This window comes from Sus scrofa, chromosome 5 (assembly GCF_054392235.1).
Source record: "Sus scrofa isolate SSC_HxYL_T2T_F1_AM1 chromosome 5, Sscrofa_HxYL_maternal_Yorkshire_Landrace_v2.0, whole genome shotgun sequence".
Taxonomy (NCBI): Eukaryota; Metazoa; Chordata; class Mammalia; order Artiodactyla; family Suidae; genus Sus; species Sus scrofa.
In genome coordinates, this window is record NC_139387.1 from 17,043,091 (window position 1) to 17,065,937 (window position 22,847).

The 22,847-nt window shown below is 49.3% G+C and overlaps 1 protein-coding gene across 3 annotated transcripts; it reads right to left on the reverse strand.

Annotated features, from left to right (window-relative positions):
- Positions 1-1,472: 1,472 nt before the first annotated feature.
- On the reverse strand, positions 1,473-20,983 carry ARF3 (ARF GTPase 3). 3 transcript variants are annotated; one of them, XM_021090975.2, is made up of 5 exons: positions 20,754-20,983; positions 6,199-6,439; positions 5,259-5,369; positions 4,903-5,027; positions 1,473-4,346 (listed from the first exon to the last, which is right to left on the reverse strand). In XM_021090975.2, the coding sequence occupies exons 2-5, from the start codon at positions 6,344-6,346 to the stop codon at positions 4,185-4,187; spliced, it is 546 nt and encodes a 181-aa protein (XP_020946634.1). In that variant the 5' UTR covers positions 6,347-6,439; positions 20,754-20,983; the 3' UTR covers positions 1,473-4,184.
- Positions 20,984-22,847: the final 1,864 nt, after the last annotated feature.

Genomic DNA, 22,847 nt, shown 5'->3' on the forward strand with positions numbered 1-22,847 from the left:
CTGACCCACTGAGCAAGGCCAAGGATCAAACTCGAGACCTCATGGATATTTGGATTCATTTCTGCTGCACCACAACAGGATCTCCTACCAAGCAGGCCTTTCAAGGACCCTAAAGGAGGAAAGCACCATTTGACTTTGAGGGGTAAGTGGGCAGTGTTCAAAGCTTAAAGGGTTAATGTGGTGATGTCTGGTTGGAGTAGTTAAGGGTTTCGTAAGGGCAGAAGCACTGGTCCTTGAGGGTGATGGCTTATTTTAACAGCAAGACAGGTTTCAAAAAGGAAAACTGGCAGGGGAGGCAGCAAAGAGGTAAGTAAATACAAATGAAACACTTCATATTGGTACTCGGGGCTCTCAAACTTAGTACATGCCAAAATCCCACCCCTTCCCCATAACATCAGGTTGGGAAGACCTCTGTTCTCAAAGCTTAAGAAAGTGGTAAGAGCAGGGAAGGCCTGTCTGGCTTACCCAGACCTCGTCCACCAAAGAAAGGGCAGCACCACCCTCTTCTCTGCCTGAGTAATAGCAAGAAAGGAACAGAGTAGTGGTGGGGGTGGGATGGGAGGACAGAGGCTGGTCTTTTTCCTCAAGACATCCGTGGAATATCTGGATGGGACTTGGCCTCCTGACAACAGGGAACCGCACACCTAAAGCAAAGGTGATGCAGGGCCGTGAGCTGTAAGGAGGATCAAGGTCCTTATACTTCTCAGGCCTTTCCCCTTCAGGCTTCCTCACTGTTAGAACTAGATGGGTGAGCAGACTCCAGTGGATAAGGGGACCCTGTTCCAACTAGGGGCACCTGATGGACAGGGCTGGGGAGATCTGAGTGGAGGCAGTGTGAGCACACCAAGTTCATAGCCTATAGCCACTGAAATCCCTAATGTCTACCAAAAGGTGATACACATGGCTAAGTGCGGGGTTAAACCCTTTAGAACTAGAAGGGCAAAGTCACTAAACCCTCACACTCTGACGCCCAACTCATTCAGGCTCCCTCTTGGGATCTGATGGGAAGAAGTAAGCAGTGTGGGGATGAGCCTAAGTTCCTCCCTAACCTCACTTTCCCCAATCAAGGGTACCCTTTAGGAGTTCCTGTCATGGCTCAGTGGTTAATGAATCCGCCTAGGATCCATGAGGTTGCGGGTTCGATCCCTGGCCTTGCTCAGTGGGTTAAGGATCCAGCATTGCCGTGAGCTGTGGTGTAGGTCACAGACACGGCTCGGATCCTGCGTTGCTGTGGCTCTGGTGTAGGCTGGCAGCTACAGCTCCGATTAGACCCCTAGCCTGGGAACCTCCATATGCCGCGGGTACAGCCCCAGAAAATTAAAAAAAAAAAAAAAAAAAAAAAAAGGGCACCCTTTACCCTTTTGCTGAGAGAAGGAGCAGTCTGCAGAGAGGGACCAGAAGCAACACTACCCTCACCATTAAACACTGTCCATTGGCTGCTGCACATCAAGGAGGAAGGTCTGCTCCAAAGCTGCATAAAACAAGTTTAATTTCCAACGAGGGTCACAGTCATCGCGTATCCCACATTTTGAGCAAGGAGAGAGAAGGTGAGTTATTAAACATATACAGTCTACATTCCAGAGGAGGAAAAAAGAAGAGAAAAACCAGTTCAGAACTGCAGTTACCACTACAACACCACAAACTTTTCGGGGGGGAATAGGGAAAATCCCCAGGGAGAAGAGAGGCTGGAACAAAGGAAAACATAAAATTAAACCGACCCGAGGAGAGGAGGGGAGGGAGTGGGCAGAAATGGAATGAGACACCCAATCCCAAAAGACCTTTCAGGGGAATGGGAATGTAGAAAGGACAGCCCTGCCCAAGGCCTAGCAGCCAGGGTCCTACCACGATCACTTACTGCCCCCTGCTGGACAGAGCCTCAAGCAGCACCAAGGCAACCTCCAAGGCTGCTTCCTAACATCCTCGGCCGGCTAGTCCCTGAAGCCCCCACACCAAGGTGGTGGTGGGCCTAAAATGAGAAAAGACCTATTTGGGACTGGCATCTAACTAAGGAGGGTCAGAGAGGGCGTGAGGCAGGAGAGGCCAAGTCCTCACCAACCACAAAGATACAGAGTGAGGGCTCCTTTGCAGGAAAGAATGAAGGAAAGGGGAAACAAACAGGCAACAGCAGCGAGAAAGTTGAGAAGGCAAAGGAGAGTTCCGGGAGGCAAGAGGCCACAGGGGCAGGAACAAAAAAAAAAAAATCTGATGAAATGAAGGCAAAGAAAAAGTGTGGAGGGAAGCATCTGTGGGGTCAGGGGAATGAATACGTGTTAAAAGGAAAGAGAAGCTCCAGCAGCCGCCCCCTCACCCCCACCCCACACCACACCCACACACACCCACACCCACACACACACACAGGCCTAGAGAGCAAGAGACCTGCATACACCCACTGCATCCTGGGTAAACACTACTAAGGAGCTGGCACTGAGGAGGACACCCCTGGAACCTTTCTTTCACGGTTCAGGCTGGAGTGAGGGAGGGGGTACTGATGGCCTGTGGTAGACAAAGGTGGCAGGAAGCCTGGCCCCATGGGGTGGGGCTTGGGACAGCCCTTCAGGGAAGGTCCCTCAGCCATGCTATGGGGGTTCTGGGCCCTGACCGTAGCAGAAAGGTTATGGGCGGCTGTCTTGGAGCTCAGGGCGCAGCCAGCACACACAGGAGCCCACAGAAAAGCCACGGCTTCACAGAAACCGCAGAAGTCAGGACCCAGGCCAGGACCTCAGGGACAAGCGCCTCCTGTAGCCAGAGACACAGTAGCAGCAGCTTCTGAACAACTACATCATGATGGAGGGAAGACTCTGAGCCTGCTGCATCCCACAGCACCAGCGACCACTTCAGAGCTCCATTTCCTCCATCCCAATGCCCAGATCCATTTACAGGAAGTGGGTGAAGAGGGCCGGGGAAACGGTTGGGACGGAAAAGGTAGGAACAGTAGGATGGTCTGAGGGTCTGGAAACAGAACAGACAATTTGCATCCTTCAACACATTCTGGAGTAGAAAGAACTGGAGAACAGGGGGATTGATATTGAGGTCTGCTATGTCACCCCCACTCCTCGCTCGCCAAGAAACCACCCAGCCAGCTTTGGCCAGGCTGGCAGAACTACTGGGGTGAGGAAACTTCTGACAGGACAGAAGAACCACCCGGCCCCAGGATCAGAAGACTGGGGGAGGGGGACAGGAAGGCAGAAGCAGGACTGATCTGCACCTCACCTTCTCCTAATAACAAAAGGATGAAGATGGAAAACCTGAGGCCCTCTTCCCTGTGCTCTGGACCCCAAACACCCCACAGTCTTGCTGTCCCCACCTCCCACCTGAAGCTCCTGAGGAACAAATCTAAGGATGAGGGGGAGGATCAGCTGAACACTGTGAGCTGGTAAGACTGAGTGGGTTCCTCTCTCCTTCCCACTAACAAGGCAGGGCAGGATGGCATCTCCTTGGGAACACTCATCTAGAGAGAAATGCCACACACCCGCCCGTCCTAAGTGGGGTGGAGAGGGGGTAAAGGAAGATGGCAGCAGAAATTCATCATCCATCCTATCCTCCAGGAAAGCTGACCTGCAGACAGGAGAGGAACCAGTGCAGCCTGGGGCAGCCTTCCCTCCAGCGTGGCAGGGGCAGATGACAGCCAGAGTGGGCAGTGTCCTGGCTCTAAGCTCTGAGAGGCACTCCACCTCCTCCACCCCCTCCTCGGCCCCCATATATATCTCTCTATACAGGTATATACACGCGCACACATGCACGCACACAAAGAGAGGCCCGTGCAATTTCCATGTAGAACAGGGAGAGAGCGGCAAAAGGAAGGAAGACAGGGAGTGGGAGAGGGGCTCGTGGGGAGAAGGAAGGGACTCAGATGCCAAGAGCACGGCAACCGGAGCCAAAGGAAGCAAACGGAGAGAATACCCCACCCCACCTCCCGAACCCCAGAGCTTGAGGGGGGGCCACCCCATGAAACCATAACAACCTTGTTTTTGTTTTAAATCCGGTAAATTGGAATGATTCATCATCAGGACAGCAACTGGGACTGGTCACGGATGGGGGGAGGGGAGGGCAGGGGAGGCAAGGCTCTCGTTGGGCATGCGGACATGATACCCAGGGCCTGGCCACGCTGGCAACAGGAAGGAAAGGGTAGGGCTGGGGCAGGGACAGTGGGGGGAGGGTGGTGGTCGGACAGGGCTGCCTGGCTCTCACTTCTTGTTTTTGAGCTGATTGGCCAGCCAGTCCAGGCCTTCGTACAGCCCGTCCCCACTGGTGGCACAGGTGGCCTGAATGTACCAGTTGCGGTGACGCAGGGAATGCAGGCCCAACTTGTCTGTGATCTCAGCAGCGTTCATAGCATTAGGCAAATCCTGGAGCACGAGGAAAACACAGAAAAAGGAGCCTCAGGATCTTTCAAAGGCTCTAAAAGAGCCACCCATCGACCAAAGGGATGTGTACCAGCACCCTCTCATCCTCCTTCGGTTAGGAACCCAGAGCAAGAGCCTCAAGGGCTACCTTGGATTTAATCACCCTACAACTCCAGATCCAATGCACTAAAGGTCATGCCACCGAGGAGCTGGAAACCAAATCCGGGGCTGGCAGGGAAGTGGAGAGGTGATTCAGACCGGGCAAACAAGCGGGTCTGTCCGACCACAGGAGCGAGGGCTGGGCCACTAAGGTGGACAATAGGGAAGATAAAACAGGGATTGGAGGTGAAGTACCTACCACACCAATCCCTCCCGATGGACATGTTGCTCATTAAAGCTGGGACAGGGACAGAAAAGGGGCCTACAGGAGCCAACTCATCTTGTTTCCTGCACTTTCAAAACTGAGAGCACAGTCACAGGGCTTTCCACACAGTAAGACCCTATGCTTTCCCCGGCCAGGCTGCCCTCTCTCAAACCCAGGGGTAGGGAGATGTCTCACCTGTTTGTTCGCAAAGACAAGGAGCACAGCATCCCGCAGCTCATCCTCTGCCAGCATCCTCATCAGCTCCTCCCGGGCCTCATTTACTCGCTCCCGATCATTGCTGTCGACCACAAATATCAACCCTGGGGAGGCAGAGCATGGGCTGCACAGAGACGAAAGATCAACTCCCCTCCCCCACCAGCAAAAGACAACACCCTCCTCACAGCCTCCAAATATTTGCTCCCTTTTCTCCCACGCTTAGGAGCTGCAGCAGGGTAAGAGTCAGCTGCTGATAACCAAAAACAAACAACAGCCACAATCTTCGCTCACACCCAACAGCCCATGCCAGTCCACGGGAAATTCACATGCCCTACCTTGAGTGTTCTGGAAGTAATGTCTCCAGAGAGGCCGAATCTTGTCCTGGCCACCCACATCCCAAACTGTGAAGCTAATGTTCTTGTACTCCACCGTCTCCACGTTGAACCCTTTGGAAAAAGCAGACAATGGTCACTTAGCCTGAAACCGCAGGCCTGCAAACAACGCCCTGGGGGGTTTGTTCCTGTTTCCCCAGCCACGGCCGGGGCCCTGCAAGGGAGAGAAAGCTAAGGCTGCCTCAGGCCTGGTGTGCCTTGGCTTAGGCATGTAAAGGTCCAAAAGAAAACCTGAGAGAAGTGGAAGATGACAAAGAGGGTCAGGCCAGGAAGGAAGTTCTCATCACCTGGGCAACGTGAGACAACCTTCCCGCCTCGTTCTCTCAGTCTCTGACTCTCCCTCCTGCAAAGAAATGACTCAGCCCCACTCCTGTACCTTGGCCACCAGAATCTGCCTCAGCTGAGACGTGGGGCCTGGGAGACAGAGTGAAGAACAGGAAGTGAGCCACAGTCCTAGAGCCCCCAACGCAGAACCAGCTGATGATGATGATCTGGAGCCCCCTCCACAGGGCAAATATTCTCCCTCCCACAGGCAGGTCTTAACTGGGATCAGGGCCACCAGGGATCTAAACTGAAACAATTCCAGGCCTCTGGCAGGAACATCAAAGCCCTTCACCTGCTTTTCAAAAAACAGAGAACAAACCAGCTCAGAGCCTGAGGGCCACTGTTGGGTGCCAGGCTGCGGAAGTTCCTGCATCAGGGAGGGCCAGGGTAGGTGGGCAAACGGCAGCCCCAGCACCTGCTGGTGAGCTAAATAACCACCCTCCCCGAACCCCACAAATTGCAGGGCCCTGCCTGGTGGCCAGGTGGGGGGATCTAGGAATAGGCCCCCGCTCTGGCTCAGCTGTTGGCCTGAAAGCCTACATCCGAGCCATGCCCTTACCAATGGTGGGGATGGTGGTGACGATCTCGCCCAGTTTCAGCTTGTACAGGATGGTGGTCTTCCCCGCGGCATCCAGACCCACCATCAGGATGCGCATCTCCTTCTTCCCAATCAGGCTCTTGAGGAGGTTTCCAAAGATATTACCCATGATCACAGCAGCTGCTTTCTGAGGACAGGCGGGTGCAAGGAGGGGCAGCGGCGGTCTGGTTTTGGTCTGGTCCCTGGTATGGAGGGCTTGATTCTAGGCAAAAAAAATGTCAACTCATTAGCACCATCTGCTTGTCAGGCTTTTGTATGAATGAGAGTTGCCAAAGTCATGGCTGGAGTTCACCCATGACAAACTGAGAGCCTGACGGTACTAAGGGTACTGTGAAGAGCAAGGCCCACTCAGACACATCCTGAGCCTTTGGGAGCAGAGACAAAGCAGTGCACGCTAAGGACCTCTGCTTCTGCCAGTGACTTTGAGGAGCTACTTCGCCTGTCCTTATCTGCACCTGTAAGCGGAGGGGGTGGAACAAGACGATTTCTAAAGTCCCTTCGGTCTCGACATCCACACTATACCCCAAGGCGTCGAGAGATCATTACTGCCGCTCCCTCCCCCCACCTTACCCTGAGACTTCTGGAAAGGGTGGGAGAGGAGGGAGTGGAATGAGGAGTGGCTCTTTGTGACTCCCAACAAGGTCCAGGCTTGCCAGGTTCCCAAGGTTTACGCTCTCTGCTCTAATCAAGAGACTGCTTCTTCCCTTCCTATACTTCCACACTTTCCTTCTACACATCAAAATTCATGAGGAGAAACTAAGAAAGCAACGCTCTTAAAAGAGGCTGAGGCTTTCCACTCTTTGAAATGCCAGCCTCTAAAATCATGCCCTGTTCATACAACACCGCACTGAGAGCTGGGAGGCGGCAGGGGGTGAGGCTACCCCTCATTCCTCACCCAGGTAGGTCCGAGGCTCGCCGTGGCCCATCCCAGGACAGCAGCTCCACAGGGTCACTTGTGCTGAGGCAGTCCTCTCACTCCCTGCTTCTCCTCTAACCCCTTCAGTCTAGTCTCCGCAGAGCAGCCAGACTAATGTGAAAGCCCAAATCAGGTCATGTGGCTCCTCTGTTCAAAACCCTCTTTTGGCTTCCTATCTCCCTTAGTAAAATCCAAAGTCCTACCATGGCCTACAAAGTCCTGCATGATTGGCATTCCTATTTCTGTCATCAGAAATATCCTACCACTCTCCCCTCGGCTTTCTCCACTCCAATTCCTCAATGCTTTGCTGCCTCAAAGCTTCTGTCTTTGCTATTCCCTCTGCCTGAAATGCTCCTCTCCCAAACAACCTTGCTCAAGCACCCCCTCACTTCCTTCAGGAGTCTGTTCAACTGTCATTGTATCAAAGAGGCCTTCCATAACCACCTATAACACACACACACACCACTCTCTACCCCATTTATCCCATTTCACTTTTCTGCACAGCATTTATCACCATTGCACACGTTGCAGATTTGTTCCTTGCTGTACTGTTTTTCTCCTCCCACTAGAATGTCAGCCCCTTATCTATTTTGTTCCTTGCTGTGTTCCTGGTACTTGACTGGTGCCTGGCACATAGTAGCAGAATAACTGAACTAACTCTCAAGGTCTCTACTAACCTCACTGGCAGCTCACTCGGGTTAGACATTTCTGCCTGGTACATGATGAGCAAAATGAAGGGAGCAGCTAGAACACCACAAAAGTCCAAAATGCCTATCTGCCCACCCCACCCACCACCCCCAAAACAGAGAATCACCGAGTCATTCATTCCCTGTCTTCTTCCCTCCCTTCTCTATGGCTCAGGACAGCCACAGAAATGAATCTTTGAAATAACAATGAAACAGGGGATCAGAATCACTCATGCCAGCCAGTTCTCTGTGCCTGCGGGAGACATGCGTCAGTGGGCAGCTTATTCAGCAATCACCATATGCCAGCTGCTGGCACTCTCTATACAGTCTGAGAACCAGAGATGCACACACACACCCCAAACCCAGCAGGCGAAGGAACAGGTCAAGACAGAGTGCACCCAAACCCAAGAATGTGAAAGGTGGATAGGAGGAATCCTATTTACAAGGGGCCTGGTGGGAGTTTAGCTGTTTTTTCAAAAACTATTTCAGGCTGGTTTTTTTCCTACTCTCCTCAGTTTGCAGCAAATTCCAGACTAGTACAAAGGAGCCAGATCAACAGCCCCTGGAGACCAAAGTACTAGTTTGTCCAAAAAACAGAAACAACGAGTGCTTATGGAGTGTTTCATCTTCAAAGGCCGCCCCAGACATCCACTAATGAGCCAGGCGTGGTGCTCTGGGTAGTTCTGCAGATGAGCCCTGCCCCTGACCTAGAGGGCTCACACCCCAGGGGGAAGGCTGGGCTCAACTTCAGCCAAATCGCCCACTAGCCACTCTTCTTGCCCATCCTGCCTCAACCACCCAGGCAGACAGATTCCCGAGGATTCCTGAGGCAGGAGGGGACACCTGCCCAGCCGACAAGATGAGATCCCACTAAACTTGGTGATCTGTGGTAGTCAGACTTTTGGTTCTGCTGCCATCACTTCCAGAAATTTAAACTTTCCCCAGTCCTTCCTAGTTTTTAATCTTGGCTCTTGCTCAGGTGTCCTTTCCTTCAGCTCCAGATGATACTTTGCTTTAAAGCTTAGGTAACAGGCTTTGGCTCAGATTCTGAATTGAATTTATACTGCACGTTTATCTTGCTGTCCTTCATGACTGGAACTATCCCTGATCGGCAACTGTGAGTAGAGCAGTGGCTGAAGATGCCCTTGCCCCAGAACATGCATACACTGTCCTCTTAGTTTGCTTCTTTGCTAAGCTAAAGTCTTGGTTCAAAAGCTGATCCCAGTGTTACACTCATTTCTATTTCCTGGCATGCTACATAAAGGCCCCCGAATTACCCGAACCACTCAAGTGGCACTGACTTAAATTGTGGAGCTGCTTCTTCTAAGCCTGCGCATTTACGGCCTCCTCAATTTAGCTGTGTACTCACCATGGGCAAGGACTACGCCTTTTATTTATTTTGGATCTGTCCTCATTCCCACTGCCAAGCCCACTACAGGAGTTCAACCAAGCACATTGACAGACTTAAGCCTCATCTGAGGATGGCCTTATATCATTTCTTCTGACCTAGCAGTACTTGGTAGCTCTGTGTAATGCACAGATGGTTGCTTGAGTATCCTGTCAATTCTTGGCCATTTTCCACACATACTGACCCCAAGACTGGTTTGAGAAAGCCATGAAAGGGCTAGAAGACTAAAATTGGTGGAATTTCCTCTTGCCCCTTAATACACAATGGAGCTAATAGATAACTAATGAAATATCCAAGTACTCACCATGTGTCCCCACTGGCATCCCAGGGCCTTGAAATTAATGGACATTACAGCTCCTCTTTAATATAACCTAACCCTAATCCTAACTCAGAATAGCATTCCAAAGGGGATGTGGACAAGAAGTCTTGGCTTGTTCTGTCCTTGTCTGTTTCTACTCAGCACGCTGCCCTTATCACCGGGATGGTGAGAACTTTCTCCTTTGTGCCGCAAACACAAATCTTTGGCTATATAGCCAATTCTCAGTTTCACCATAATGCATTCCTAGAAAGAGCTCTGGGAAGCAGAATGGCAAACAAACAAACAAACAAACCCTGGATTGTTTCTCTATACCTACCATACAGCCTATAGTTATTCTTCTTTGCCACAAATGGCACTCTTGTGTCAACAGGGCAAAATGCCAGGAATCCATGGGCTGGTAGAAACAGGAAGTGGTTAAAACTGAAGGTGAGTGGCTCCAGATGAAAAATGAAATACAGTAAGAGTTCCCACTGTGGCACAGTGGGAACTGTGGCGTCTTGGGAGCACTGAGACGCAGGTTCGATCCTTGGCCCGGCACAGTGGGTTAAGGATCCGGTGTTACCGCAGCTGTGACCTAGGTCGCAACTGCGGCTTGGATCTGATCCCTGGCCTGGAAACTCTATGCCACGGGGCAGCCGAAAAAGGAAAAGAAAAAAAAAAAAGAATATATCTCAATATTCCATTTTACAAACTTTGTTATCAGTGGTAAAAATAAGAATAGGAGCTCTAAAAGTGTGTTCTAGTACAATCTATGTGGGACATTGCAGGAATTCCATCCGGCACACTGATCAGCCTCACCTGAGGATGTCCACTGGCGACCATTTACCTCCTTCAACCCCTCCCCCCACCCCACCTCCCCACCCCCCGGGAGAGGCAGGTGGCTGCTGTCACTGATCGGTCAGGCATCATGACTTGAGGCATGCCTGCCTCACCCTCCAGGTGATTCTGAGACTCACCGCCTAGTCGGCCACACTAGCAAAAGCTAGATCATGAAGGGCCTTAAAGATCACTCCTCCTTCCTGCCTCAGGCCTGTGTCCTGAGAGATCTCTGAGGGGACTCCATGTCCAGAACATCCTCTGCAGACTGCACGGGTACAGGGAAAGGACGACCAGAGTCCCCCAAACCCTCTGCTGCCAGGCAGGGTGCATTAAAAGCAGCTTTATTCCCCGATAATTTTCAAATTGAGCTATCACTAATAGAGATGCTATTTTTAGCACAGCCAATGGAGCAGACCAAAAAATTTAAGGAAACCCAAGCAGGATCTGCCTGTATTTAGTTTCTTTAGCACAGCTGGCTTGTGACCTCTGTAAACTTTCCAAGTTTTTGTCTCAAGAGCACTGTAATCGGCACACAAGAACTCTGAGATCAGTATCTCAATGACTTCTATGGGACACAAAATTTCCCAAAGCCAAGAAACAGCTTCTGACGTCACTTTCCATCCATTCATTAGACACGTATTGAGTATACTGAACCAGGGATACAAAGGAAGAGAGTTTCTGCTTTCATGAAACTCAGTCAATGGGAGAAAAAGACGAGGAGACAGAGAATTACAAACAGTGAGAGGATAAGAGTGGATTAGCACACAATATTATGGGGACAGAAAGCTGGAGCAGCCAAGACTGGAGGGTAAAGGACAATTCTCAGACATTATTCTCAGGTCATACCTAAGCTGACTCTTAAAGGAAGAACAGGAAGCAATCAGAAAATACAGAACAGGGAAGGTGGGAGAGGGAACAGTGTGTGCGCAGGCACAAACACTTGAGTTAGAAAGAGCATTTATTAGCCAAAGCCAGGTGTAAATAGGAGGTCGTTTATGTGGATGCAGCATGATGAGTTAAAGGAAGGGATGAGGCTGAAGAAAGACGCAGAAGCTAGACTGAAGGGCTTAAAGATCATACTGAGTAACATGATCAGATAAGTGCTTTAGAAAGACTATTCTGATGGTAGTTTAGGGAATAAATTAAAAGGGAGAAAGACTCGAGGCAGAGAGACCACTTGGGAGGTACAGTAAGTAACGAAGACAAGAAATCACAAGTTCTGGAGTTCCCGTCGTGGCTCAGCAGAAACAAATCTGACTAGTATCCATGAAAACGCAGGTTTGATCCCTGGTCTTGCTCAGTGGGTTAAGGATCCAGCGTTGCCGTGATCTGTGGTATAGGTCACAGACACGTGACTCGGATCCCGCATTGCTGTGGCTGTGCTACAGACTGGCAGCTGTAGCTCCAATTTGACCCCTAGCCTGGGAACCTCCATATGCCACAAGGGCGGCCTTAAAAAGCAAAAAAAAAGAAAGAAAGAAAGAAAGAAATACAAGTACTGAAAGAGAGGTGGCAATAGAAAGGACAGGACAGATTTGAAACATCAAAATAGCAGAATGTACAGGATTTAATGACTGATTAAACAAAGGAAGAGGAGAAGAGTCAAAGATGATTCCCAGGTTTCTGGCCTGCATGATTCAGTGGCACTTCTTGAGACACAAAACACAAGAGGAACAGATCTAAGTTCCTTTTTTTCTTTCGGTCTTTTTAAGGCTGCACTTGCAGCATATGGAAGCTCCTAGGCTAGGGGGTCAAAATGGAGCTATAGCCGCTAGCCTATGCCACAGCCACAGATATAGCAACGCAGGATGAGAGGTACACCTGTGACCTACACCCTAGCTCACGGCAAAGCCAAATCCTTTTAATCCACAGAGCAAGGCTGGGGATCAAACCCAAGTCCTCATGGATACTAGCAGGGTTCATTACTGCTAAGCCACAAGGGGAACTCCTTTTTATTTTTTTAGTTTTTAAAATTTTTGGCCATGCCTGCAGTATACAGAAGTTCCCTGGCCATCGATCAAACTCACACCACAGCAGCAACCCAAACCACTGCAGTGACAACACTGGATCCTTAACCTGGTGCACCACCAAGAGAACTCCCAAGATGTTTGTTTTTAGATTAACACTGATTTTGAGGTGCTAAGGTATGAAGCTCAGGAGAAAAGCCTGATCTGAGTATTTGGAATTATCTGCAGAGATAGTAAGTGAAGCCACCAGAGGAACCAAGAGAATCCAGGATGGCAGCAGTTACTGGCTGCCTACCCCAACAGCCATCTTCCTTGTCTTTCTTCTAACGGAACCCTGAATTTGTTCTGATGTTGGCGTGGAGGGGGTATGAGCTACCCCTCCCCAGCCCTAGGGTATGAAAACTGATCAGCTGAAGGGATGTGGGCATTCCATTTTTCTTGCCAGTGACTGAGTCGCAAATGGTCAGGCATTAATTCCAGGCAACAAGATGTAAGGAAAGTCTGCTGGGAGTGTCTGGGAAAGTTTTCCTCAATCTTAAAAGAGAACATATGTCAACATTCTCTTGCCCAGCCTTTGGATGTTAATGTAGAAGGGTGAGATGCTATATGAAGAGACAGCTGTAAGAACACTAGGATGTCAGAGCAGAAAAATGGAGAAAATCTGGATCCTTAATAACACTGTTAAGCTGACAGATTAAAAAGATAATAATAAAAAGTATTCTTGGGAGTTCCCCTCGTGGTGCAGTGGTTAACGAATCCGATTAGGAACAATGAGGTTGCGGGTTCGGTCCCTGGCCTTGCTCAGTGGGTTAAGGATCTGGCGTTGCCCTGAGCTGTGGTGTAGGTTGCAGACGCAGCCCGGATCCCGAGTTGCTGTGGCTGTGGCGTAAGCCAGCGCTCTGATTCGACCCCCAGCCCGGGAACCTCCATATGCCGCAGGAGTGGCCCAAGAAATAGCAAAGACAAAAAAAAAAAAGTATTCTACCCTTGGACCTGCTTCTATCTGTGACAGAATATACATAACATAAAATTTACCATTTTAATTATTTATAAGTGTTCAGGTCATTGTCATTAAGTACCTTCATAGTGTTATGCAACCATCACCAGCATCCATCTCCAGAACTTTTTCATCTTCCCAAACTGAAACTCTGTACTCATTAAACAATAATCCCCTTACCCCCAGCTCCTAGAAACTACCATTCTACTTTTGTCTCTGAATTTCTAGATTTCTCATAAATGTGGAATCATACAATATTTGTCCTTTTGTGTCTGGCTTATTTCACCTAGACTTCTTGCTGTATGTTTAATGAATCCTTGTACTGTTTGAGCCACAGATGTGTTTTCTATCTTTTGCAACCGGTGCATCCTAATTGATACAGCTAGAGAGAGTGTGTAGAATGAGACAGGAGAAAAGGGCCAAAGGCAGAAACCTGGAGCACATCAACATTTAAAGCCATGGGCAAAAAAAAAAGAGGCCAGGAAAAAGAGCAGGAAGCAACCAAAAGGGCAGAAAGGAAATCGAGAGAGTGAGACATCACAGGCAATGAGGAAAGAACATTTTTTAAAAAAGGAAAGGAGGAGTTCCCGTCGTGGCGCAGTGGTTAACGAACCCGACTAGGAACCATGAGGTTGCGGGTTCGGTCCCTGCCCTTGCTCAGTGGGTTAATGATCCCGCATCCTGCGTTGCTGTGGCTCTGGTGTAGGCCAGTGGCTACAGCTCCGATTCAACCCCTAGCCTGGGAACCTCCATATGCCGCGGGAGCGGCCCAAGAAATGGCAAAAAGACAAAAAATAAATAAATAAAATTTAAAAAATAAATGAATAAATAACCACTAGAAATTATAAAAAAAAAAAAAAAAAAGGAAAGGAGTTCTCCTGTGGCAGGTTAAAAATCAGTGTGGTCACTGCTGTGGCATGAGGTGGATCCCTGGCCCAGAGAACTTCCACACACTGCAGGTGCGACCAAAAAAAAAAAGAAAAAGGAGGGTCAAAGGCTGGGCTGTAGAAACGCCATATTAAGATAAGGCCTGAAAGATACCTGTTGAACTTAGCTACTAGGCAATCAGTGATGACCTTCTGTTATAAATTTAACTAAAACTAGGCTCCACTTAATTAGCAGTGTTTAGGCCCAAGTCACAATCCTTATGCCAGTTTCCCTTCTAGTCCGAGAAGACGACTCCAGTACAAGATAACTTAGTGGAGGCCACAACATCAAGCGAAGAAGGCTTCTAAATAGCCTAGCAGAGATCCAAACACCTGGGAAGGGTATGGCTTTTCCCATGGACATCCCTCATCAAATGAGTCAGAACAGAGCATCTGGTCAGTTTCAGAATATATGACCTACCTAGACAAAACAGTGATGAGATTAAAAACGTAGTGTCATTTGTTTTCTTGGAACATTCTGTAGCACTGTCTTCTAACCAAAGCTTTCAGCTTGCCCTATGCTCAGAATCTGACCAGTTTACAACTGCTTCATCTCCTGATATTTGATGGCTGCTCCAATGCCCACATCTACAGCCTGAAATATCCAGAACACTGAACTTGCCTAATCACAAAATCACTGATTCCGTGAGTAATCAGCCCAAAGCCCTAGTAAACCTTTGCCCCAATCTGGTCCCACTGTGCAGGTCAAGATGGAGCTGCCAGTGAACAGATGAAACAGGAGGCCATGATTTGGACACGGCCACTCTTCACAGAGCAGCCTAAGGATACAGAGGACAGACAACTGCCTGCCCTGGGGGACAAGCACCATCTGTTATCCCCCAGCATCTCAAACACACTTCTACTCTAGCACTTACCATAGAAGGTTTTCTTCACCTTCGTGTGTTTTGCTTTCCAGAACTGGAACTTCCCAAAGAATGTGCCTTTAATGCAATACAGGTCAGCTACAGATACTGATCCCATCAATACTGGACGGCGAGGCAGGGCTTAGGGTGGCTGGAGTCCCTGGGACAGTCATCTCAGGTTGAAAGCAGCTATGCCTGTCTCACTATTACCATTTTCTCTGTATACTGTAGCGGGAAAAAGCTTGAGAAGTACTTCAACAGACTATCAGCCCCTTGCCAGGAGGGACCACGCCTCATTCATATTTCATGTTCCCAGCATCCAGCACCGTGACTGATCTGTAGCTCGTGACTGATATGCAGCTAGTAATTGATATGCCTGTTGTTGAGCATGAGTCGACGGATGATGGCAAACACTTGGAGTAGAGGAGGACAGGACTCTGTGGGTGATCTCCAATCCTTTTCCTGTATCTGACAAACTGGGAAGTGGCTCCCATGCTCTCAGAGCCCTAGAGTTCCTGGGATAGGACACAGAGGCTGCCTAGGGGAAAAGGAGAACTCCAGGAAAGACTCTAATTAGGCTCCACTACTCTCCACCACTACCAGAGCACATTCACTTTTATCCATTTTATGTATTAGACTTCAAAAAAGATTTTATGTAAAGTTTGACTGTTTTTTTAAGAAAAGTGGGGGAGGGGGACAAAACCCCTGCAACAGAGAGAAAACATTCTTCTGTATCCTAAACTATGGTGAAATTTAAACATTCAGGCTTGACACTATTGTGTTTAAGTTCATAAAGGACAGCTAATGGCAGACTCTCACCAGTTAATGGTGGAGCTAAAAGGTACCACGAGACCTGCCACACCTAGTCATCTCACCTTTCTTCAGGAATGTGGTGGTAAAAGTGGATCTCTGAAATCTCGAGCCCCTTCTTTTCTGGTCCATATGGTGTAGTAGATCCTTTGCAGAAATTCATGACAAATCTCTAAGAGCTTCATAAAATCTCTACCTCAGTCAGTTCTTTCTCAGATGACAATACAAAGCTTTTAAACATTTCTGGAACTTTTTCCAAATGCTCCCCATGTCCTTTCAATATCAAGAAGCTTGGGAGTTCCCATTGTGGCTCAGTGGTTAACAAATCTGACTTGGAACCATGAGGTTGTGGGTTCGATCCCTGGCCTCCCCGTTTAGTGGGTTAAAGGATCCAGTGTTGCCGTGAGCTGTAGTGTAGGTCGAAGATGCGGCTCGGATCCTACGTTGCTGTGGCTCTGGCGTAGGCTGTCGGCTACAGCTCTGAATAGACCCCTAGCCTGGGAGCCTCCAGATGCCACAGGTGCGGCCCTAGAAAAGACAAAAAAAAAAAAAAAAAAAAATCAAGAGGCTTCATTAACACTCTACCTATATTTGCAACAGATGTCATAAAAAGGATAGTAGACAGAAGTACAGATACCAGAACTCTGGACTTGAACACAGTATGTTCTCAAACAGAGGCAGACATTTAAAGGAGATATGACTAAGTGAAAAGACTGGCCCAGGAAATGGAGGATGCTGAAATACTGACTGAAATCTAAAATAAGGGGACCCAGGAATCAATTTTCTTTTTTTGTCTTTTTCTGGGCCCGTACCCTCGGCATATGAAGGCTCCCAGGCTAGGGGTCTAATCGGAGCGGTAGCCACAGACCGGCCGACACCAGAGCCACAGCAACACCAGATCCGAGCCACATCTGTGACCTAATACCACAGCTCAGGGCAACGCTGAATCCTTAACCCACTGAGCAAGGCCAGGGATCGAACCCGCAACCTCATGGCTCCTAGTTGGGTTTGTTAACCACTGAGCCACAATGGGAACTCGCTCTTTCTTTCTTTTTTTCTGGCCACGACTATAGCATATGGAAGTTCCCGGGCCAGGGATCAAACCTGTGCCACAGCAGCGACCCAAGCGGCTGCAGTGACAACACCAGATCCTTAACCTGCTGTGCCACAAGAGAACTCTGGGACCCACAAATCTAAATGCCCAACCTAGGTCGATCAGGGTGCTCTTTTTTAGAAGAGTCAACCGTTACTTCAGAGTCATTCTGATTTTTCTAACATGAATGCTATTCTTGAGCCCCCACAGCCTCACCCTACATCCAAGTTGCTGGTTCAGGGACCCTGCCTTGCTCCAGCTTTACCTCCCACTCAGGCAACAGGAGCTGCCTCTGTGAGGCTGATGCTGAAAAAAGATTTCATTGCTCATGAGCCTACGACTAACACAGAGAGTCACGGTAACAATCATCCTTCTACACAAGCACTTCAGGCGGCAAGTTGTTCTTTTGTAGACCTCCTCTTCTTCAAGGCAGCCCTGAGTGCTCATGTTATTATTGCTATTATGATGATTATTATTAATAGCAGTTGACATTTACTTGGGGCTTACTATGTACTTTGTATAATACTAAGTGTTTTACATGTATTGCCTCAGTTTTTTTTCTTTTTACCGCTGCACCTGCGGCATATGGAAGTTCCCAGGCTAGGAGGCCAATCGGAGCTGAAGCTGTAGGTCTACACCACAGCCACAGCAACACCTGATCCAAGTCACACCTGAGACCTACACCGAAGCTTGTGGCAACGCCGGATCCTTAACCCACTGAACGAGGCCAGGGATCAAACCTGCATCCTCATGGATGCTAGTCGGGTTCTTAACCCACTGAGCCACAACAGGAACTCCTGTATTATCTCATTTAATCTCAGGCCAACATTATCTCGCTCTTTACAGACAAAGAAAATGACGCAGAGAGGATAGATAATTTCGCTAAAATCATACAACTAGAAATTAGCAGAGGCAGGATTTGAACCTAATTTTGTCTGGTTCCAAGGTCCACACTTAATCAATTACCACACCATTTGAACCTAATTTTGTCTGGTTCCAAGGTCCACACTTAATCAATTACCACACCATTTTGCGTCTTAATTCACCTGCAACGAAATTGGTGAAGGGATTTATGCTGTACGCCTGAAACAAACACAATATTGTAAATCAATTATACCTCGAGTTGTTAAAGAACGGTGAGGCGAGCCAAACACAGTGATATGTTTCAAGTCTCAGGCCTCTTGGTCTCTGTTTCTAAAGGTATATGGGGAAGCAGATTCCACAATGTCCCTCAGTTACTGACTCAGCTTTAACAGTCCTAGTTTTAAAGGACTTCCTCCACGAACCAGCAACTCCCACCCACTGTCCTGAGTCCATTTCCTCTATTGTGACTCCAATGGAAAAGAGTAGCAGAGATGAACACACACAGTAAGACCTTTTGTGCACTTAAGACTTCACTTCCACTCCTGCCAACCTGCTGTCTGCCCTCCTTAACACTTGAATTCAGTTTAATAATAATGGCTACCATTCACTGGCACCTTGGACATACGCTGGCTCCTTTCTCCCTAATCACCAGGATCCCAATTTGTAGATGACACTCTGAAGGACTTAGATCTGATAGAGAGACTCCCTTGCCCACAATGGGGAAGCAGGATATCTGAGATTTCAGATAAATAATAACTCTGTGTTCTAATATTTTTTTTTTTTTTGTCTTTTTGCCTTTTTCTAGGGCCGCACCTACAGCATATGGAGGTTCCCAGGCTAGGGGTCCAATTGGAACTGCAGCCACTGGCCTACACCACAGCCACAGCAACGTGGGACCCGAGCTGCGTCTGCGACCTACACCACAGCTCACGACAATGCAGAATCCTTAACCCACTGAGCAAGGCCAGGGATCGAACCCGCAACCTCATGGTTCCTAGTTGGATTCGTTAACCACTGTGCCACGACAGGAATTCCTAATATTTTTCTTTTTGCGTCTTCGCTTCATTATCCATGGTTGTTCTGGGCTTCTTAGGAAGATGGACAGACCAAGGACTCTAAATTACAAAAGCTAAGGACCTTTATGCCCTCATTCAGCTATCTTCGGGCACTCTCCCTGATGGCCAGGCCACCTCTTTCTCTTTCATTAAACTGTGGTCAGAAAACCTGAGTTTTACTCATTTACATCCTGAGTGCCTACTGTGCACAAGTAGTATGGGAAGTACAAAATGGCATCCAACTCCTACACTCAAAAAGCTTCTTCTCTTTGGAAAAGCAAGACATACTCAAAAGAATTTTGACTAAACAAGCTAATAACTCTATGCTAGGAGACCAGAGGCATGTGAATACGTGATACATAAGAACCCTTTCCAGCTGAATCAAAGGTCAATGATTCATTCTCTGAAAAGGTGAACTCAACGGATCAGCTTCTTTCTCAGAATGAGCTTTTAAAGACATGTTATTCAAACTCACGTCTAATGTACAATGACCAATTCACTGACCCATTCCAGTCATAGTAAGTGGAGACACCTGCTCCAACAACAAGCTCCAGACAAAATGGCAGCAAAGATTGTCACCACCTGATAAGGGACAGGGAAGGAAATAGGCAGAGACTAGATTCTGTTCTGCTGCACTGACCCAAGCAATCAGACTCCTGCAGCAGATCTCCTATCAAATAAAACTTTCATGCCAAAGACCAGGGATGACCCAATCAACGGCGGCAGAGACAGGTTTTAAGTTACACTTCTCCCTCACCCGATGACCTCACTATTTCTTCTCACTCCTGACCACATACCACACTCCCCCTGGCCTGGCCAGAGGGAGACTGGCAGTAATACAACCCAGAAAGAAGGGAACTCCCCCAGACGAGGAGCTACCACTTTGCTCATCAAGTGGTTCGTTTTAACAGGGAATTCCACTCCCCCCCTTCCTCCCTCAAGCACTGGTGTAAGCAATGGCTCCATTTTCTGTTCCGGGAATCCTGGTACTTCCTAAAGAAAGAAAGCGGATTGGAAGACACAAACTCAGAGCCAGCGACAAGATGCTCCCTCCTCCTGTGAGACCGCCCCCGCTTCGCCTGGGGGAGGAAGGCACCACCTCTCTTCTCCAACCAAGATCAGATCCCCCTCCCCCTTCCCTGCCGCCTCCCCTCCTGCTCCTCACCTGCTGCCCTCTTCCCAACCTGCGGTTCCCAAGACCCGAAAGCACAATCTCTACCAGAACAGTGCCCCTGCGGTGCCCCACGAGCCTGCGTTCCCGGCTAATCCCTAAACCCCCTATGCACCCCTGCCCCATGATGTGGGGGGAGGAGGTGTCACCATGGCAAGCTTCTCTCTGATCCATTACTAAGGTGGAGGAGGAGCGGGGGCAGGAAAAAAGCGACATTCTCTAGCCCTTTAATAGGAAAAGGATATAAAACAACCATCACCGCCCCCACGTCACCTCTCCCTGGACTGCTCTCCTCCCCCTCAGCCCCAACCCCTCAAAAGCCCACCTCCTGCAGGCGAGGGGAACCTAACTGCAGCCCAGGTCGCCCCCTTGTGCGAGACGGAGGACAAATCCGTGTGCGCCCCCCACCCCCACCCCAGCTCCGCGTCCTTCAAATGCGGGGGCAGGCGTGAGGATGGCCCAGCGGCCCCTCTCCGAGCTCTCGGGTGGGAAGGACCCCACCGTCCGATGCCAGGCACGGCCGTGCGAGCTTGGGGACGGGAGGGGGGGTTGCTCTATCCTCTCAGCCACCACCCCGAGCCTCTCCTCTACCCGGACCCGCCTTCTCTCCTCAGCCCCTCACCTGTTCCTGCTCGCAGCTCTGCCGCTGCGGCCGCCGCCTCCGCCCCCGCGGGTTCCGCTCGGCTCTCGCTCCACTCTCTCCGGCTCCCTCAGCCGATTTCAGCGCTGCTGCTCCCCTGGCCCCGCTCCCAGCTCCCTCCTTCCTTCCCACCACCTAGCACCGGAAGCCGCGACGGCGACAGGAGCTGTGCGCCGCACCCCCACCCCCAGGCCGGGATACTTCCCACCTCCCCGATCGCGCGAGAGTTGCGCGGCGGTGAGCGGCAGTTCTCGCGAGATCCATCACCATGGCAGCGGCTGCAGCAGTGGCAGCCGGGTGTTGGAGCTGGAGTCCGGGAGGGGGCCGAAATGGGGGCTGGAATCTGCGGGTGGAGGAGGCGGGAGCTACGGAATGGGGGTGAGGCAGTGGGGACAGAGGTGAGAATCCCAAGCCCCAGGGCGGTGCTTGGAATTTAAAGACGGGCCGGATAGTGGGTACACTGGAGACTGGGGCTCCTTGGAAGTCCGGAAGGAGCAGAGTATGATTGAACAGCCCTTGCTTTGGCCCTTACCCCTTCAGATTTCTGTATTTCTTAACCAGAGGTAGGTGCACGCCCTGAGAGCCCTCGCTGCACCAGTGTTGCTACTCACTACTAGCACTAGGTTACCCCGGGGTCAGAATCAAGAGATTTTTTACATTGGGAAGGAGGAGAGTGATGAATTTAAGAGATTGAAGGAAACAACTGGACGCTGGGCCAGTTGGGAAGCTGGAACTTGAATGACAGTTGAGGCGTCATATTCAGAGATGTGGTTTGAGGAAGTATTTCAGATGAATATGAGTTTTAACATTATAAGGATAGTGAGGGATCCTGCACCCACGTTTCTCTATTCCTGCCCACCCCCACTTTCCTCACACCATTTCTGCACCTGGTCTAGACATGCAAAGCTACCTTGGAACAGCTACAGCTGTGATACAAGAAGGGTACTAGTAATACTAAAGAACAGAAGAAGGTTCTTTTTTTTGGCGGGTATGGGGTACAGCACGTCCATGGCATGCAGAGGTTCCTGGCCCAAGAATTGAACCCAGGCCACGGCAGTAATCTGAGCCACAGCAGTGACCACACCGGGTCCTTAACCCCTGGAGCCACCAGGGAACTCCCAGAAGAAGGTTCTTGATGTGCCCTCTGTCCTCATTTACGGCAGTTCAGACCTTTCTCAGCTTACAACGGGGTTGCATCCCAATAAAACCCATCATAGATTGAAAATATCTTTAAGCTGAAAACGAATTTATGCCTAATCTACCAAACATCATAGCAGCCTAGCCTGCCTTAAACATGTTCAGAACACTTACGCTAGCCTATAGTTTGGAAGAACAATCTAACACAAAGCCTGTTTTGTAATAAAGTGTTGAATATCTTATGTAATCTGTTGAATACTAAAAGTGAAAAGCAGAATGGTTGTATGGGCACAGAATGGTTGTAAGTGTGTCAGTTCTTTACGCTTGTGACAGCATGGCCGACTGGGAGCTACAGCTCACTGCCACTGCCCAGCATCTCAAGAGAATATCCTACCGCATTTTGCTAGCCTGGGAAAAGATCAAAATGCAAGATTTAAATTATGGTTTCTACTCAATGCGTATCACTTTTGCATGATTGTAAAGTAAAAAAATTATAAGTTGAGCCATTGTAAGTTGGGACCATCTGTATATGGGAACACATGGCTCTTCCCTAAAGCTTGAGCCAAAATTGTTGCTTTTCTGGATTTTTTTTTTTTTTTTTTGCCTTGTTTCTTGTCTCCTTCCAAGAAGAACTAGACTGGTCGATAGCTAAACTATGTCTACCCCTTGTCCCCATGAATCCCTTGTGTATGCATTCGCCAGTCCCTTCCTCATATCCCACTTTCTTTTCTCTTGTATTTTAACCCGGAGAAGAACACAACCCTAGAATGCGACGCCAAGAAGACCTGAATTTAAAATACTGAAGGATGAGGCGGACAACAAAGAGCATGTTTGTGACAAAGAGAGCTGTATCTGTCCTGGGCTGTCGCCATTAAGGGCCTTTTCCCTCCTAAGCTCTGTGTTTTAAATGGCAGAAGACTCCTCCAGGGTGATTAGAGA